The sequence below is a fragment of the Aspergillus ruber genome (genome assembly GCF_000600275.1).
Source record: "Aspergillus ruber CBS 135680 unplaced genomic scaffold scaffold00035, whole genome shotgun sequence".
In the NCBI taxonomy this organism is placed as follows: domain Eukaryota; kingdom Fungi; phylum Ascomycota; class Eurotiomycetes; order Eurotiales; family Aspergillaceae; genus Aspergillus; species Aspergillus ruber.
This window is the reverse complement of record NW_024467331.1, coordinates 154,195-170,020: the sequence shown is the minus strand read 5'-3', so window position 1 is coordinate 170,020 and position 15,826 is coordinate 154,195. Positions and strand designations below refer to the sequence as shown.

Here is a 15,826-nt window from a genome sequence, read left to right as displayed (position 1 = left end):
GTCTTTATGTTTATACAGTTTTGGCTTATTGTGCCTAGTTATTATGTAACTGTACTTTGTACTAGAAGAGCTGGATTGAGGCTACGAATGTTATCTACATGCATACTGCACAACCCAACTGAATTCATTTCATTTCCTAAATTCAGATTCACATCTAATCTAGATAGACTTGCCGTCAACCGAAACAAGATGACACTCACTGAACCACGTTAGCACCTGCAATAAAATCAATCAGATATAATCAATCAGGAACATAACTCACAAAACAAGATCCGAGTGCGCGGGGATAAGACCCGGGAAACCACTGAATCGATTAGTATCAGCATTCTTGAGACGATGATTGAATCTAGGGTAGAGGAATGGGATGAGACGAACCGAGGACCGTAAGCAGAGTCACTGTGATAATCAGCATGAATTCATTATATGATAGACACATAAAGAAAACAAAGAAAAAGAGGGGAGGGGAGTAATAGGCGTACCTGGAAATTGTCAAGATAGCTTTCTCGCCGAGACTCATCTGGAGGACACCCTGGTCCCAGCCTATTAATTTATCAGTAAACCATTTGACACCACAACGCAATTCAATTTCATGCAAGAAAAAAAGAGGAGAGTGCATACCCTCAATGACTCTCCCAATACCAATGTTCACCTTAAGCGGACCCCTACTCCTCGACGAGTCGAATCTGTTTATCCTCGTCAATTACCATTCACAATAGCATCCCCAACTCCACCACTATTCAAAGACAGGAAGAAAAGGAACGTACTCCTTCCCCATGAAATGGTTATTATCCTTGGATGCATCATAAAGAGCACCGGTGTAGTCGATGGCGCACATGGAGCCCTTTTGCGGGTAGTCGGTGCCGTTGCCGGGTTGGAGAGTTTTTTTAGTGACGCCCATTGTTGCTTTCTTTCTTCCTGTTTCTTGTTTATTGATATAGGTGGATTGGTGAAAATAAGAAATGGAGGGGCTGAGAGAGGTGGGAGTGAACGGGTGTTAAATACAGATGTTAGGTGGGGTCGGGGAGCGGCATCCAATCAGTTTGATGTAATTGGGTTCTTTGTGGCGGGGTTTATATGGACTGGACTGTTTACAGTGTTCAATAACGTACGGAAGAGATTAAGCACAGACAGGGACAGGGGAGGTAAGAACCACTAAAAAACGTTCCTATCTTCCGATGGAACTGTGTATATCTAGAACGGGAAACCTGTGCATCGTACATCATCTGGGTGCATCTATGTACAGGTAACTCAGCTAGTCCACAACGACTTGGCGTCAGCAACTCCAATCGATGCAATGTGCGTCCGGGGAAATCGGCCATCTACGCTAGACGCAGTGTCCGCATCGGTCTCTGACAGCTGCAGGTAATGCAAGGTTGAAATGCCAACGGTTTCGACAAAATCGAGGACGCGGTGGAAATTCAATCCGACCTGATCAATGCCGTGACTGTCGTCGGAGAGGCAGAAGCGGCCGCCGAGGGAGAGGAATTTCTGTATCGTTAGCTTCCTGCATTCGTTTGATGTATAATGGAGGGGAGGCCTACCCTGCAAATCTCCCCCTTGGGATAAGGCTCACTCATCCCCTTCCTCAACGCCGCGGAATTCAATTCCAACATTCCCCCATACCCAGCTACAAATTCCAAATTCCGCATAATCTTCTCCCAGACACCGTCCCACTGCCTAAAACTACGCTCAGGATCATCACTCTTCAACCGAATCAGATCGAAATGCCCCACCACCAACGGCTTCATCGTTGTCAGCATCTGATACTGCGCATCGAAGTAATCCTCAAACAACCGCTCGTCAGTACCACCCGCCTTCTCACGCGCACGCTCGTACATAGGACGATCGTAGTCAATTGGTTCCGTGTGCATGTGGTGCACGGAGCCGATGAAGAACTCGAATGGGTAGCGCGATAGCGAGTCCTGGACTAAACTTGACGAGACGGGACGAATCCATTCGATTTCAAACCCGATTAGGATTTTGATTTGCGAGGAGTATTTTTCGCGCAGGCGCAGGGCTTCTTCGTAGTAGGCTGCTTCGTTGGCGAGCATGCCTGTGTAGGTGTCGCCGGCTTCGACCTACATACACATTTAGCGACGCTGTAGCATAGCGTGGAATAGAGGGGGGGAGTACCTCCTCAGGATATAAATCCTCTTGAGTCCTGGGCATATGCTCTGTCAGGCAAAAGACCTTGAAGTTCTTGGCGATGGCTGTTTGGATGACCTCTTCGAGGGTGTCTTTGGCGTGGCCGGGGCAGAATTGGCCCGAGTGGCTGTGGTGGGAGAATGGCATTGTGTCGTTCTTGGGATTTTCCCTGGAAGTTCTTGTCTGGAGTGAGTCAGTTGGTGGTTCCTTGGAGATGTTGGGATGGTGGGCTTACCCCGCGTGAGTCGATGCAACCGAACAATGGATAGGGTCGGGTATCTAAGGATGTTGAATAGGGTTAAAAATAAAGAGGTCGAACCAAAGCTTGATATAGATACGGAGATTGGATAGTCTTAAAATTGAGGGACTGAGGAGGAACGAGAATGTCCGCTGTCAGCGGAGTCCGCGATAGGAACTTGGTACTTGCATGCGACTCGATGGTCCAACGCCTCAATACTAGAACAAAATATAAGGGTATCATTAATATACTCATTGTTTTGGCTATTTACAATGGCAGATATCCAACTATAAAGAATAAACCTGCCAATCGCCACTATATCGTACAGTATCAGAGCACCGAGGTCCAGGCGTCATTTCTACCTGATAGCCACTATCTCAGCAACAGCTCACCACAAAGCTAACCCGCCGCCAAAACCGTCGCAACAACATACTCCCCATCATGCGAAATCGACAGCTTCCCCATCCTCCCGGGCCCCCCATTTGCATCCAAATACACAATCCCCGGCCTCCCACTCCCCCTCTCCCTGCGCATCTCCCGAATCCTGTCAACAGACGTCTTAGTCCTACCCTTACTCCCTGTCCCTGGCCCCGACTCCAACTCCGCCACCGTATTTATACTCTCAGATGATCCAGTAGTCCCCTCATCCTCCCGAATAACAATAACATCCTTCCACCCCACACTCGCCGCGCCCCCCGGCGCAGCTTTTCTAGCGGCTTCTTTCGCGGCAAATCGACCGGCTAGCCAGCGCGCCATTTCTGTGCTTAGTGAGGATGTTGGGCCTGCGCTTGCGCCTGCGGTTATCCCCGTACTCCCGTTCGCATTCCCATTCACACCCGTGTTCGTATTTGTCGGCACGTGTAACCGCCTATGCGTAGGATACAACCGCGATTCCAGTGGCACATCTTCACCGGGGGGTAGGTTAAATCGTTTTCGGAAATCGGCCTGTTCTTGGTCGCTTAGGATGCGGCGGGTGAAGCGGGTGAGGTAGCCGTTCGGGCGGGAGACGAGGCGGGCGATGCGGGGGAGGTGGACGATATCGGTGCCGATGTTTAGGGAGAGAGGGAAGGGGTGTGGTTTCATGGCTTTTTTTTGCTGTGGTAATGTGGTGGTGCGCTGGTGGTGTGAAGTGGCTAGTTGGTCTGGTGGTGGCGGCGAGATCGGGGTAGCGGAGGATATACAGATGAAGATGGGGAATTTGGGTCGGTCACGTGGTGGTTTGGCTTTGGTTTTGGAGCATTGAATTGGTACAGATGAGGTTAGAAATTGGAGGTAAAGTTGTAGAAATGTTGTAGTTGTAGATCCACGGCTTCGTTACAATCAATGCTCGGCATATCACTCGGACATAATCCGGTGTAGTCACCTCCGCGGATAAAACTTTATGATGTGCTGTGTATATCAGATAACTATCAATCTACGGCATATGCAGTAGCTTATAAACCCCATTCACTACCAAACTTAATGGCAACCAATTGAACAAGGTAAAGGCGAATCAATGCATTTATACCTCTATATGTACAGATTCACATCTCCACAATGGCCAATGTCAATGCCACTTCTGCACCGTCCTTTGCGTTCACCGGCATGGCCGATGAATCGCAAAGCCACATCTCATTATTTTTGCGTCGTGAAAAAGCAGTTCCAGTCGATTAGGAAACTCTCGCGTGGATGTTCGTTCCGTCAGTGTACCGCGCGAATGTCACTTTTAGTGCTGGGCTTTTTGGTCACCGCCGTCCGCTGATTGCAGGAATTTCCTGTTTTTATTAGCATCTTTGCGGTATGTCCGGGATTAAAAACGCACTGAATGAAATCCTCCTCGTCCTTGGAGCCGGCCTGAACAGGGGGGCCCTGCTGCTTCTGCTGCTGCTCCTTGCTGCCGCCGCGGGTAGAGAGGTAGGCACCAGCGAAAGTGCTACCGAGAACACCCATGGCGAGCTATATCGTGTGTCTTATTAGCATTGCATACTTTCATAATGTAGTTTCGCAGGTAAAGTGACGTGTGTTTGACGGTGGTTCAACCGACCGACAATCGGACCGAAGGAGGGGAGGAACACAGCTAAAGGACGGCACATACAACGTGAGAGCCGACCTTCTTGCCGGCGATCTGGTAGTAGACGACCATTATGACGGTATTGAACTGGGGGGTTGATTTGAAGGGTTGACAGAGGGTCTCGAAGTGTCAATGGGGGCGTTGATGCGAAAAGGACCTGCGGAACGGGACTGAGTGAGGTTCGGGTCACCTGTGGTCGTTACTTGATTTGGACTAGTGCGGGCTACCATGAGTCAGCGTTGAGTCAGCATACACTGTCATGTGATATCCCGGAAAGGTCCGACGCACGTGACACTCGGGATTGGATGCGGGAATAACACGAACGTGACATCATTTACGACTACAGTGCCGGAGAACAAGATACGGCATCCCGATGCAGTCGTGAAGTTAATTGTTGATTTATGGTTCTATGGTATCTGGGGCTTCACGTACTATAGTATTACAGTGTACAGTGCACACATACTGTGTGTCGTGAAAGAATATGGCGAGGGCTAAAAAACGGCTTACCTCGGGGAAGTGACCTCTTCCCTGTCGGCTGTACGGTTATTGAGCATTTTCTGCTATGGACCGGACTAAGAGTACATAGTTAATATTTACTGAGGCATTAGACTAACCGGCTGTGAGACCGGTCATACCATCGTTTTAATACTGGCTGTAACCCTTTAGCGAGCTTCCTCCACCTTCTTTCCTCTCATTCTCATTTTTCCTCATTTCGATTTTTTTTTGCTTCTGTCATCATTCTCTCCCTCTCACTTTACCGTCTTTTATTCATTCTTAATACTATACTTGCTTCCTATCCCAGTCAACATGGTCTGGGAATCCCGACAAGAGTCCCCTTCGTCCGATGCGACGTTAGGGCCTGTCCCCCGTCGCAAGCTCCCTCCTCAGCTTCAGAAATTGGTAGACCATGATGATGGGTTTTACGACGATGTCTATTCCCCATAGTATGTTTCCCCATCGATATTATCCCCAACTGCTCTACTGCGTTGCCCTGTTCGACCGGTCACGTTGGCTGGACTATCTCCGCGTCCACCCCGCAAATCCATCCCCGCAAGTACCATCGGGTCTCAGCGCGTCATGATTACCAACACCATCCACCACCATCTGTACAAAATAAGATAGATGCTAATGAAACAGCTCCGTAAACTCAACCGATACCTCCTATCGTTACGCTGCCTACGCCAATCGCATCCGCACCCTCCTTCTCTCCGCCCAGCGTTATGTCGCCTACACCTCCGACATTGGTGAATCTTTCCGTCCAGTCGCGCATCCTTACCTCGTGCGCTCTGCTTACGCCATCTCCTGGACGTACCTCCTCGGTGATGTCGGACACGAGGGTTACAAGGCGTACCTCCGGAACCGTCGAGCATTAGCACCGGCCGGCGAAGCCTACAAGGATGCCAAGGATCTTACGCAAGAGGAGGTGCTCAAGGGAATGGCGACGGGCAACTTGACCACGGGAAATAACTCGAGACCGTCAGAGTATGCAGAAGGAAGTTTGATGCCGTGGAAGACGACGGGAATCCCGTTGATTGAGGATTACCGGGTCGTCATGGCGAAGAGAGCCGTGTTCCAGGGATTGGCGAGTATGGCGCTGCCAGCATTGACCATTCACTCCGTGGTGAAGTATTCGGGGCGCATAATGAAGAATTATAAGAGTAATCTTCTGCGCACATGGGCGCCTATCGGAGTACGTCCCTCACCCCAAACCCAATCAATTAAGAAACATACTAACGCGAGCAGATCGGTCTCTCCGTCGTCCCGCTTATGCCTTACATCTTCGATGAACCCCTTGACGAAGCCGTCGAATACGGTTTCCACACAGCCATCGGCTCATTCTTCGGCAAGGACGCCGTCAAGTCTCTCTCTTCTGGCCACGAGAAGGACTCGACTTCTCTCTCGCATTTCTTGGACTCTCAGAATCCAGATGCCGTGCCTGTGTCTTCTGCAACTGATGCAATGTCGTGGGAGGAGTATCGCGAGGAGAGAGAGCGGGCGAAGGAGCAGCGGAGACTGGAGCGTGCGGAGAAGGGGTCTTCTGGGCCTGTGGCTATGTTGAAGGAATTGATTGGCGCGGGTGAGAAGAAGAAGAGTGATTAATTTTTTTTAGGAGTGGTTTTTAGAGATGAGGCTTGGTGATTTCTCCTTTCATTGTGTTATTTTTACATACCCAACTCTTTTTTCCGTTTGTTGGCTTTTTCGGAGATGTTGCATTTGTATATTGAATTGAGATGATACATATCAATACCACTGTTTATATCTCATAGCCTAGATACTCAACAGAGTGTCCTAGTGCGTTCCTGCAAAGAAATAGTCCTTCATGTCCGAATTGATATTTTTAGCCCTAACCATGTTGCCGATCATACCATCCGCAATTACCCATCCAAACTCATCCATGACTATCAAGCCACCGAGAGAAGGGAGAGACTAGATAGATTCCCGGTCCCCACACTCTCAGGACACCACCATCTCCAAAAACAACCCCAAAGTACCCACAATCTTCCAACTCAAAACAAACAACTCATTCCGATGTATAACCGGATCAGTACCATCATGATGAGCCATGAGAATCCAGACATGTTGGGACCCCAAATAGGAGAAAATCATTGGCACCAACATGACTTGGGATGGCGGTAGACGGCCGTGTTCATCATTGAGGAATATGGTACCGCGGTCTTTATTGAAACTAATGGTGTTTTAATACATGCCACTCCTTAATCATAATCGGTGAGTGCTGCAAGTTGCATTAAGAAAATGGTAGCGCAAAACTATGCGATTGTTTTGCTATAGGCTATACTGGTGATGAAAGGCTTCAACTACAAGGCTAGATACCTAATTTGAATTTTGCCAGTACCAGGTCTGGCACATGATATCAAGGCTACCTTAATCCACTACACTCAGTGCCAGTAGATCAACTCTTTGCCCTGAATGATCCGCCAGCCTTCGTCAAGGGCATCCACGACCTCCTGGGGAAGAGGTCCTTCTCTCATTGCCTCGAGGTTTTCCTTGAGTTGTGCCGCGCTACTAGACCCAACCACAATTCCATCGCCAAGACTACTCTTCAATTGCGAGTGATATGAGAGCCACCGTAGCGCGCAGCTCACTTCATTGATTCCAAACCGCTTGGCCACGGGCCGGAGGCAATCCAATGCGTCGAAATAAAGGGAGTGGTGATACCGTTTGCGAGTGAGTTTACCGGGCCCGGTTCGGGGATCAAATCGGCCTCCCGCCACGTACTCATCAGTTTCCCGGGTGTAGCGACTGGTCAACATACCGGCAGCCAGTGGGTTAAAGCAATAGAAAGAGATGTTGTGGTGGCGCAGGCAGCGAAGCAATTCGGGCTCAACCGCACGATGAAACGCATTGTAAATTCCTTGGCAGACACTAGGTTTCACCCACCCGTTCTTTTCGCAGATGTGACAGATGGTGGCCACCTCCCAGGACTGGTAGTTGCTGATACCCAGTTCTTCAAAATACCCTTCCTGGTATAGCCTGTTGACTTCGCGCAATGTATCTTCAAACGCAACTGTTCTGTCGGGGCTATGGAGATAGAACACATGCACTTTGGAAACCCTCAAAGCCTTCAGGCTGGCCAGCAGTCCGCGCCGCAAGTCCTCGGGAGTATGGTGGTAGGATTCAATTGAAGATGCCGCCACGGTCACATTGGCAGCCGATGGGAAAAGCTTCGTGTCCAGGCTCACGCCGGTCAGGTTCATTTTGCCCAGAAACTCTTCCGACGATCCATTCCCGTAGATCCGGGCAGTGTCGATATCTTTGTGTCCGTACTCAAGAAATGTGTCGATCATCTGCTTGGCTTCTTCAACGGTGTGAACCCGGGTTCTACTGTCCCCTAAAGATAATCTGATGAACGGACGTCCTCAGTAGTGAAAGATAAAGCCAATAACTTACCGGGATCGCCAATGTTCATGGCCCCGAAGATAGCCTTCATAATGTTCTGGTTACAGAAAAGCAAGGCAAAACGAGAATGAGAAGACAAAAATCGGCCCCAGGTTAAACCCGTTGCAATGCCCCGGAATACAGGGCAATGAGAGTCATGTACTTATAAACACACAAATTCGACGGTGGTAATATTTTCGCAAACAATAATTCTCTAGAACGACTATACATAGTCGATGTCATAAATATAATAGCCAATAAAATGGTTGTTGCATGCTTACACGCTAACGGTGGGTCATTTGTTTTATGGATGATCGCATTTGACTTGTTATCTGTACTCCGGAGAAACTAGTAACATGTACCCCCTAAATGATGAGAAACGGCTGGAGAGTTTCCAAGTTCCGGGCCTGCAATCGGCTTACAGGTCTGGCATATTGTAATTTAAAATAAAACCGCACTCCATTCCTCCCTCCCCCAATCTCTTATTGCATGTTATCCAGCACGCCATGTCCTCACAAGTTTCATCAAAACCATCAATCACTCCATGCAAGGTAGCCGATACATCCACCGCCAATCGGCCGGGTGGTAGGGGTTTGACCAGAATGGAACGGCGCAGACAGCAGAATCAGATCAATCAGCAGGCGTGGCGTGAGTTTGACCTTTCGTGTAATATACCGCTGTGCTTTGGGGGGGGGGTTAGCCTTTTCTTTTCTTTTTTTCTTACTATCTTCCAGGGCAAAGGAAGAGGATGCGAGAGCAATTAGGACGTGTGACTGAGATTCAAGTTCAAAGTGCCGCGTATTCAGCACTGACAAAATTTCCACTTCCGGACCTCACCAGATTCGTCCACGCCGTCCAACAGGAACCCGGAGACTATGTCCAGCCAAATAAATGCCAACTCATTAATCCAGATATCTACCGGCTCCTGGCCCTTTTCGAAGTATCTGCGTATCAAAGCTATCTCGGATCCCCTAATGTCGACCATCGCTTGACGCTAGTGAAGTTGAATGTGTTCCGCGCGTTCCAGTTGAACATCACCTCCCTCGGATGGTCTTTGGAAGGCATGACAGATGATGCATTGTCTCCGTTCAGCAACTCCGGACCGTGCACGGGCGATTGTTCACAATCCCTTCTGCCGGCAAGTCTGCGCCCAACACCTCTCCAGCAAAGCCAATCGCACCATCCTTGGCTCGACTTCTTTCCTTTCCCCCGTCTAAGAGACAATCTCATCATACAAGAAGAACATGTCGATGACTCCCAGCTCTGTCGGGACTTGATGGGGTTCTGGTCCATGCCGTCAGAGGAAGATAACTGTATGCTAGTGTGGGGGGATCCCTGGGACCCTATGAACTGGGAAGTCACCGAGCTTTTTTTACAGAAATGGGGTTGGGCTGTTACGGGTTGTCGGGAGATTATCTGGTCGAGTAATTTTTGGCGGGAGAAGCGGGGGCAAAAAAAGCTGACTTGGAAGAAATCTTTTTGTTAGGAATGCATTGTATCACTTATTTCTGTACTCAATATCTATACTGGTCCATCTTCAATCTAACATAAAAGACTCGGAAAAGGATATTGGAATCTGGAAAGATTCTCGATTAGTCTAAATTCCCATGACGTGTTCCATTCACCCTCAACATTGCTCACTCTGAATCAACGGCAGTACTGAGAGAAATTTCTTTCATTGCATCCAAGTTCTGTTGCACCAACTGCAACTTCGCCTGCATCCGAGGAAAGCAGTCTGTTCCAAGCGGCAATCGAAGAAAATGTGGCGTGCCGGCAGCCAGCCCAGTCCCTTGAATCACCTCAAGCATCCGGCTCACTGCCTTGACTGGATCCCCGGGCTGCTTACCGGCCAAAGTGTCCCATATGTGTATTGTCCGAGCCAGAATAGTATCTTCGTAATCTTTATTTAGCCCGGCAGCAGGAAGTTTGTGAGATCCAATGAAACTGGTGCGGAAAGCACCTGGTTCCACGACTAGTACCCGAATGTTGAACGCAGAAAGCTCCGCTGATAGTGATTCTGCGAGAGCTGTAATATTTCGGGTCAGCTTTAGGATTTACAAGGTTGGTCTGTGGAGAGTTTCTTACCTTCAACTGCGAATTTCGACATGGAATACGCGGCAGTAGAAGGGCCAGCCACAAACCCAGCTATACTACTGATGTTGACAATGGTACCACTTCGCTGTCCTCTCATTAAAGGGAGCACACCCTTTATGACGCGGATTACTCCATACACATTTGCGTTAAATTGAGTGTGCAACTCCTCCCCACTGTGTGATATCTCCTAATCAGCAATCAAGACCAAGTTGTTATAGCAAATGAAAACGACCTCGCACCTGATATCTTCAATGCTACCTAGGAGGCCATATCCTGCGTTATTGATGACCACATCAATGTATCCTCCATTCTCCATCACGGCTTTTTCCACTTTTTCTTTCGTATCAGTCTCGGTGACATCCAATTGAAGCCATTTACCACCCAGTGATACTATCTGGGGATAATCCTGGGCTGCTTTGGTTGGATTGCGTGCAGTGGCGATGACGTGGTGGCCAGCTTTCAGGGCACCTTCAGCCAGAAGTGCACCGAAGCCTGAGGAAGCACCAGTGATTAACCAGACCTGAGGGCTCATGATTTCAGTAGAAAGCGGGAGATATGGAATCTGTGGAAAGGATACGAGATTTGATCTTTTGAGCTAGGATTGTGCTATTTATACCCTGTGGTGCTCATTGTCTTATGACGAATGTGGGTTGTTTCTGTTCTATAGACCCATGCGAAGCTTGTAATCAATCTTGCTGGACATAATCAAGGAGTGGCGATCCTGTCAGCAGTTAAGAGGCATCTAGCCTACGCTAATTCCGGCTTTATCCATGGAACTTAGTTTGAGGCTTATCTCGCAACAAGAACTATATGGTAGGATCCATGTTAGAATATTAGATTGTATGAGCTGTATAATAAGGCAGATTTTGATGCCTTTGGTTGTTGACCGATAAGCCTTGGTAAAAATGACTCGACAATGTTTCAATATCAATAATACACACACGTTTCTGTTTCGCGTACGGACTTTGCCATATTTTACCGACGCCGGCCTAGAAGTCAATATAGAGTATACTGATAGGCAGTTACATTCTTGGTTGCTTGATTAGGGTCTTCTAACCAAAAGAAACCACTTACGCGCTAATGGTGGGTCACTACTTGCCTTTCACAACCAACAAAATTGAATAATGACCATAGAGTCTCATGCCATGACTTATAGACAAACATTGCTTACGGTCATCTTAAAGTTATCAAGATGACGGAGATAGCCTTAACTCCATGATGATATTGATACCAAGCGAAGACAAAAGATAATATAAGACAGTCCGGACTGTCTATGGCAAATTGGCAACAGAAGTGTCTTATCTGTTTTTCCCACTTTACAAGATGTCGCTCAACGCAACTCTCGCTGCCACAATGAGAGCAGTGGCCTGGTTCGGACAACCTTATAATGTTTCCGTCATCGACATGCCGGTTCCGAGCATCGTGAACCAGACAGATGCGATTGTTCGAATCACTACCTCAGCAATCTGTGGCTCTGATCTGCATTTCTACCACGGCTACACCGGCGCTGCCAATGTCCCTTGGGGTCTGGGCCATGAAGCGGTTGGATACGTCTCGGAGGTTGGCAGCTCCATCTCATCCCTTCAGGTGGGCGACTATGTGATCATCCCGGACAATGCCCACAGCGGCCATTATGGACAGCAACACCCGATCTCTTTTGGTTCCGGCCAACCCAACTATGGAGGGCTACAAGGTATGCGTCAGTCCCTTCACCTCGCCTAACCACCAGGCACTGACTTCTTTTCTAAGCTGAATACGCCCGGGTTCCATTCGCTGATGAGAGCCTAATCCCGATTCCTTTCCGCAACAACACCGACAATGCGACCAAGGAGCTAGACTACCTGATGATCTCGGATGTTTTCACCACGGGTTGGCATGCGCTAACCTATAGTGGCTTCCAGCCGGGTGACTCCGTGGCCATTTTCGGAGCCGGACCGGTTGGCATCATGGCTGCATACTCCGCGCTGCTTCGCGGTGCGCAGCGCGTCTACTCGGTTGATCAAGTCCCAGACCGCTTGGCTTTGGCTGCCTCAATCGGAGCTGTGCCTATCAGCTTCAACTCTTCCGACCCCATCCAGCAGATTCTGGCCCAGGAGCCAAACGGCGTCACGAGAGCGGTTGACTGTGTTGGGTTTGAGGCAGTGAATGCCACCGGTCACCGCGAGGATGGCCTGATTCCCCGCAACCTGTTGGCCGTCACCGCCCAGCAAGGGGGTATCGCCATCGGAGGCGTCTACACCGGTGGACAGAACAGCACCCGTGGCGCCCCCTATGCTGACACCATCCCCGCCGAAGTTCTGATATCCATATCATCCCTCTGGGAGAAGGCCTTGTCATTGGGCAGCGGGATTGTCCTGCCACTGGAACATGCGCAACCGCTGGTTGATCTTGTTGCTGCGGATCGCGCCAGCCCGAGCTTTGTCGTGAGTTCGGTCATCGACATTGAGCAGGTCCCGGAGTACTACCGGCGTTATAGTGACCATCTGGAGCATAAAATCGTGATTCGCTTCCCATGAATACAGGCTGTTCACCTCAGTTGCGTGTCTGAGACTGTCGATTGGTGGCTAAAGGAGCGTGTAGTAGATCGAATGGAAAGATAAGTGAATATATTAAATGTGTACTAGATTCTCAGAGGTCTTCAGTGACTGTGGACAACGCCAATTGAGAAATAAAACTGATTCAGGATCCACGGAACCTAAACGGCCACTAATGCAGCCTGATGACAAGTGGAGAAAGTGGCCCACTGTAAAATTAGAATAAGCGTTCTGCCGTATCCTGCAAAACATGGCATGCATATCATTGGAAATGCTGACACAGCGTCATTTTTTCCACTGTGGTCGTCAGTGACCAGAACGTTAGAAGATGGCGGCAACATCTGGCTCAAGCTAGAGCTCGAATGCCCACGACATCCCCAGATAGAGGTTGCCCTGTAGCCACACCTGTGCCATTCCAACACAAGCATGATCCGGTCAAGTGCATGAAGCTGTGTACCAAAATGGAGAAGTGCGGACACTCGCGTCCACAGAGATGTTATGAAAACTGTGGCGAGAGTATCGAGGAGGTCTCGAATGTCATTCTCCTTGCGGTCTTCAACGGAGATTGAATGTCGAAAAAGAGATAAAATCGCCTCGGTTAAATGCGTGCAAGTTGTGGTGAAGATGTTGCCCGGGTGTAGTCATGACATTCGAGTCAAGTGTCACGAAGACATTTCAAAGAAGTGGCTTCCATCCATGTCAGCAGCTACTAGACTGTGGATATACCTGTCAGAGGCCATGCTAGGAATGTTGGAAATCAAAAGGCGAACATACACTAAGAGATGCAGCGATCAGTGTGTCTCTGCCCCGAGAGCTGCGGATGGGGCTTCACTCATCGCCAAAAACACACTTGCAATATGTTATGCGCAGTTCCGTGCGACATAATCCCCTGCGGCAAGAGCTATGAGAAGATAGTAACCTGCGGGCACTGATTTCCGACTATCTGCAGCGAGAAATGCCCTGATCGGAAGTTCTGCCAAACATGCGGCGATGCAGCTGTGCTTGAACGGAGTGTCGATCTAATCACGCTCGATAAATACGAGGAAACAACGTCGACGAAGACCCATGTGTGTTCCTTTCCTATGGACACTTTTGTACGGTTTTCAGCCTCGACGGAATTATGGAAATTAAGGAATACTACAACGTCGACCCTGCAACGGACACCATTATCAGCTCTAGGTTGGCAAGACGAGTAGTGAACAGCGACGCGAAATTTCGTGGATGCCCAGAGTGTCGTCTACTACTTCGAGAAATCCACCGCCATAATCGGATCGTGAAGGCGTCACTAGATAAGTCAACGAAGTGGTTTATCATAACGGCAAGCTCGACCTACAAAAAGCTCGTCGGCGCAGTCCAAAGCCGCGAGGAACACAGTGCCGTGAAAGATACATTTATTACTCTCTATTACTCCCTATTTAATCGTCCTCTATACCATGTCCCCAGTAGGTAGATACAAAAGATAGTAGCCAATATATCCAAGCAACGCCAGTACTCATAACGACAAAAACCGACAGACGCCTTCTGAGCCAGCTCGGTCTAATATGTCCAATGTAAGCAAGCATCATTAGTGTGAGCGGAGAGTGCCATCAATCAACATAAACCAAATATACAAAAGATCATCCAACAAACAAAAGCCATCTAAATAACACAACAACGAAGCAAAATGTACTCTATAATGAACGAGGTCAAACCCTGCCCTCCCTCCTTCCCCTCTCCAGAAAGGGCTACCCACCCAACAACCCCATCAACCCCTCCCTCATCCTAACATTAACAACACCCCCAACTCCATAAGCAGGCACAATCTTCCCCATCCTCGCAAACGAACTACTGATATAATCCCTCCTGATCCGCGGCCACCGATCACCCCAAAAACTCAACCCTCCAGCTGGCTGCCGATTGTATAGATCCAGTCCCAGAAGATGCATAGGCGTACTCACGAACTGCATCAATGCGGGACATGAGAATTGCGCGAGAGCAGTTTTTGTGGATGGAGATGTGGCCAGGGTGTCGGGGATGTATGGAGCGACGAGGGAGGGGATGTTGAAAGAGGCGAAGATTGTGATGCTGTCGCGGAGGCAGAAGAGAGAGTAGGAGATTTTGGGGACGGTTTTGGTTTGGCTGTGGGGGTGGCAGGTAGAGGGGGATTGGGAGAAGAAGGATTCTTTTGCTGTCGATGTAGACGTGGTCGAGGATGATGAAGACGAAGAGGGAGAAGGGGAAGCGCCAAATAACTTCGCAAACACCGCATCCTTGTACACGCATATCCCCATGTTCACGCTCGTGGTGGCCAAGAACTTGGCTGTTCCCGGGAAAACAGTGGCAAAGGGTTTATCGCGCAATGTGGATGTTATCGTGTCAATTGTGTTCGCTGTCAGATATGTTCCCGTGTAGAGGGTGTATATGAGGAAGAAAGGTGTGCTGAGAAAGAACCCGGCTGGATGGCGCGCCATCGATTTGAAGCATGAGGTGATGGTATTTCGGATTGGGAGGCCTTTGGCGGCTTTTTCAATGATTGCTCTGCATTATGAATGTGTTAGCTTCTCATTTCTGTCTATCTGTTGCAGGAATGGTTAATTGGGGTAATGTACCGATCAATTACAGTGATAACCGGGCATGTCAGTAACCCGGCCGTAGCAGCACTGACAACATCCACGCCTAGCCGAGCGCCTAGCCGGTCTGTATTCCATTTTCTTGACGGCTTCGAGCGTTCAGAAAGGGCAGTCATGGTGAGGGATGGTGTTTCCTGAGGAATTGCATTTCGAGTCATTCCCGGAGCTCAGCGATAGCGGAGGACGGAGCTAGCGCGGATCTTATGCGCAGGTTCTCAAGGTATCCTCAAAGAATATAAAGATAAAAAGGTATGGAAGG

The 15,826-nt window shown here is 49.0% G+C and overlaps 11 protein-coding genes across 11 annotated transcripts; 4 read left to right on the top strand and 7 right to left on the bottom strand.

The window, feature by feature from the left end:
- Window positions 1-159: 159 nt before the first annotated feature.
- On the bottom strand, window positions 160-898 carry EURHEDRAFT_381103 (FKBP-type peptidyl-prolyl cis-trans isomerase; the record flags this gene model as incomplete). The annotated part of the gene is made up of 6 exons (XM_040779368.1): window positions 160-199; window positions 263-304; window positions 376-396; window positions 480-540; window positions 619-683; window positions 765-898. 6 exons carry the CDS (start codon window positions 896-898, stop codon window positions 160-162), a joined length of 363 nt encoding a protein of 120 aa, XP_040635118.1.
- A 192-nt stretch (window positions 899-1,090) lies between these two features.
- EURHEDRAFT_416487 (histidinol-phosphatase) lies at window positions 1,091-2,572 on the bottom strand. The gene is made up of 4 exons (XM_040782965.1): window positions 2,386-2,572; window positions 2,134-2,333; window positions 1,542-2,078; window positions 1,091-1,488 (listed from the first exon to the last, which is right to left on the bottom strand). The coding sequence occupies exons 2-4, from the start codon at window positions 2,290-2,292 to the stop codon at window positions 1,249-1,251; spliced, it is 936 nt and encodes a 311-aa protein (XP_040635117.1). The 5' UTR covers window positions 2,293-2,333; window positions 2,386-2,572; the 3' UTR covers window positions 1,091-1,248.
- Window positions 2,573-2,782: 210 nt separating this feature from the next.
- On the bottom strand, window positions 2,783-3,466 carry EURHEDRAFT_464990 (holo-ACP synthase; the record flags this gene model as incomplete). Its single annotated transcript, XM_040784994.1, has 3 exons — window positions 2,783-2,917; window positions 3,044-3,170; window positions 3,267-3,466. 3 exons carry the CDS (start codon window positions 3,464-3,466, stop codon window positions 2,783-2,785), a joined length of 462 nt encoding a protein of 153 aa, XP_040635116.1.
- A 622-nt stretch (window positions 3,467-4,088) lies between these two features.
- EURHEDRAFT_381100 (ATP19 family protein) lies at window positions 4,089-4,505 on the bottom strand (the record flags this gene model as incomplete). Its single annotated transcript, XM_040779367.1, has 3 exons — window positions 4,089-4,137; window positions 4,185-4,318; window positions 4,458-4,505. The coding sequence occupies 3 exons, from the start codon at window positions 4,503-4,505 to the stop codon at window positions 4,089-4,091; spliced, it is 231 nt and encodes a 76-aa protein (XP_040635115.1).
- Window positions 4,506-5,240: 735 nt separating this feature from the next.
- On the top strand, window positions 5,241-6,533 carry EURHEDRAFT_518437 (mitochondrial fission process 1 family protein; the record flags this gene model as incomplete). Its single annotated transcript, XM_040786675.1, has 3 exons — window positions 5,241-5,377; window positions 5,571-6,123; window positions 6,177-6,533. The coding sequence occupies 3 exons, from the start codon at window positions 5,241-5,243 to the stop codon at window positions 6,531-6,533; spliced, it is 1,047 nt and encodes a 348-aa protein (XP_040635114.1).
- Window positions 6,534-7,206: 673 nt separating this feature from the next.
- Window positions 7,207-8,739, bottom strand: EURHEDRAFT_416485 (aldo/keto reductase family protein). Its single transcript, XM_040782964.1, has 3 exons — window positions 8,612-8,739; window positions 8,343-8,553; window positions 7,207-8,283 (listed from the first exon to the last, which is right to left on the bottom strand). The coding sequence occupies exons 2-3, from the start codon at window positions 8,380-8,382 to the stop codon at window positions 7,331-7,333; spliced, it is 993 nt and encodes a 330-aa protein (XP_040635113.1). The 5' UTR covers window positions 8,383-8,553; window positions 8,612-8,739; the 3' UTR covers window positions 7,207-7,330.
- EURHEDRAFT_416483 (DUF3425 domain-containing protein) lies at window positions 8,700-9,899 on the top strand. Its single transcript, XM_040782963.1, has one exon. It carries the CDS (start codon window positions 9,079-9,081, stop codon window positions 9,814-9,816), a length of 738 nt encoding a protein of 245 aa, XP_040635112.1. The 5' UTR covers window positions 8,700-9,078; the 3' UTR covers window positions 9,817-9,899.
- Window positions 9,830-10,974, bottom strand: EURHEDRAFT_416482 (putative short chain oxidoreductase/dehydrogenase). Its single transcript, XM_040782962.1, has 3 exons — window positions 10,664-10,974; window positions 10,416-10,597; window positions 9,830-10,356 (listed from the first exon to the last, which is right to left on the bottom strand). The coding sequence occupies exons 1-3, from the start codon at window positions 10,954-10,956 to the stop codon at window positions 9,968-9,970; spliced, it is 864 nt and encodes a 287-aa protein (XP_040635111.1). The 5' UTR covers window positions 10,957-10,974; the 3' UTR covers window positions 9,830-9,967.
- A 697-nt stretch (window positions 10,975-11,671) lies between these two features.
- Window positions 11,672-13,165, top strand: EURHEDRAFT_416481 (glutathione-independent formaldehyde dehydrogenase). Its single transcript, XM_040782961.1, has 2 exons — window positions 11,672-12,117; window positions 12,174-13,165. Exons 1-2 carry the CDS (start codon window positions 11,748-11,750, stop codon window positions 12,938-12,940), a joined length of 1,137 nt encoding a protein of 378 aa, XP_040635110.1. The 5' UTR covers window positions 11,672-11,747; the 3' UTR covers window positions 12,941-13,165.
- A 768-nt stretch (window positions 13,166-13,933) lies between these two features.
- EURHEDRAFT_244004 (uncharacterized protein) lies at window positions 13,934-14,555 on the top strand. The gene has a single exon (XM_040778077.1). It carries the CDS (start codon window positions 14,079-14,081, stop codon window positions 14,406-14,408), a length of 330 nt encoding a protein of 109 aa, XP_040635109.1. The 5' UTR covers window positions 13,934-14,078; the 3' UTR covers window positions 14,409-14,555.
- Window positions 14,556-14,682: 127 nt separating this feature from the next.
- On the bottom strand, window positions 14,683-15,683 carry EURHEDRAFT_381095 (uncharacterized protein; the record flags this gene model as incomplete). Its single annotated transcript, XM_040779366.1, has 2 exons — window positions 14,683-15,475; window positions 15,547-15,683. The coding sequence occupies 2 exons, from the start codon at window positions 15,681-15,683 to the stop codon at window positions 14,683-14,685; spliced, it is 930 nt and encodes a 309-aa protein (XP_040635108.1).
- Window positions 15,684-15,826: the final 143 nt, after the last annotated feature.

Bases quoted from the DNA above. Each gene is read 5' to 3' on its own strand.
- EURHEDRAFT_244004 (XM_040778077.1), top strand. From the start codon at position 14,079: ATGGAAATTAAGGAATACTACAACGTCGACCCTGCAACGGACACCATT.
- EURHEDRAFT_416485 (XM_040782964.1), bottom strand. From the start codon at position 8,382: ATGAAGGCTATCTTCGGGGCCATGAACATTGGCGATCCCG. The intron at 8,284-8,342 runs GTAAGTTATTGG...GATTATCTTTAG, and splicing joins CATGAACATTGGCGATCCCG to GGGACAGTAGAACCCGGGTT.
- EURHEDRAFT_416483 (XM_040782963.1), top strand. From the start codon at position 9,079: ATGCGAGAGCAATTAGGACGTGTGACTGAGATTCAAGTTCAAAGTGCC.
- EURHEDRAFT_416482 (XM_040782962.1), bottom strand. From the start codon at position 10,956: ATGAGCCCTCAGGTCTGGTTAATCACTGGTGCTTCCTCAGGCTTCGGT. The intron at 10,598-10,663 runs GTGCGAGGTCGT...GATATCACACAG, and splicing joins GGTAGCATTGAAGATATCAG to TGGGGAGGAGTTGCACACTC. The intron at 10,357-10,415 runs GTAAGAAACTCT...GAAATATTACAG, and splicing joins GTCGAAATTCGCAGTTGAAG to CTCTCGCAGAATCACTATCA.
- EURHEDRAFT_416481 (XM_040782961.1), top strand. From the start codon at position 11,748: ATGTCGCTCAACGCAACTCTCGCTGCCACAATGAGAGCAGTGGCCTGG. The intron at 12,118-12,173 runs GTATGCGTCAGT...TTCTTTTCTAAG, and splicing joins CAACTATGGAGGGCTACAAG to CTGAATACGCCCGGGTTCCA.
- EURHEDRAFT_416487 (XM_040782965.1), bottom strand. From the start codon at position 2,292: ATGCCATTCTCCCACCACAGCCACTCGGGCCAATTCTGCCCCGGCCAC. The intron at 2,079-2,133 runs GTACTCCCCCCC...ATGTGTATGTAG, and splicing joins AGGATTTATATCCTGAGGAG to GTCGAAGCCGGCGACACCTA. The intron at 1,489-1,541 runs GTAGGCCTCCCC...CTAACGATACAG, and splicing joins CCAAGGGGGAGATTTGCAGG to AAATTCCTCTCCCTCGGCGG.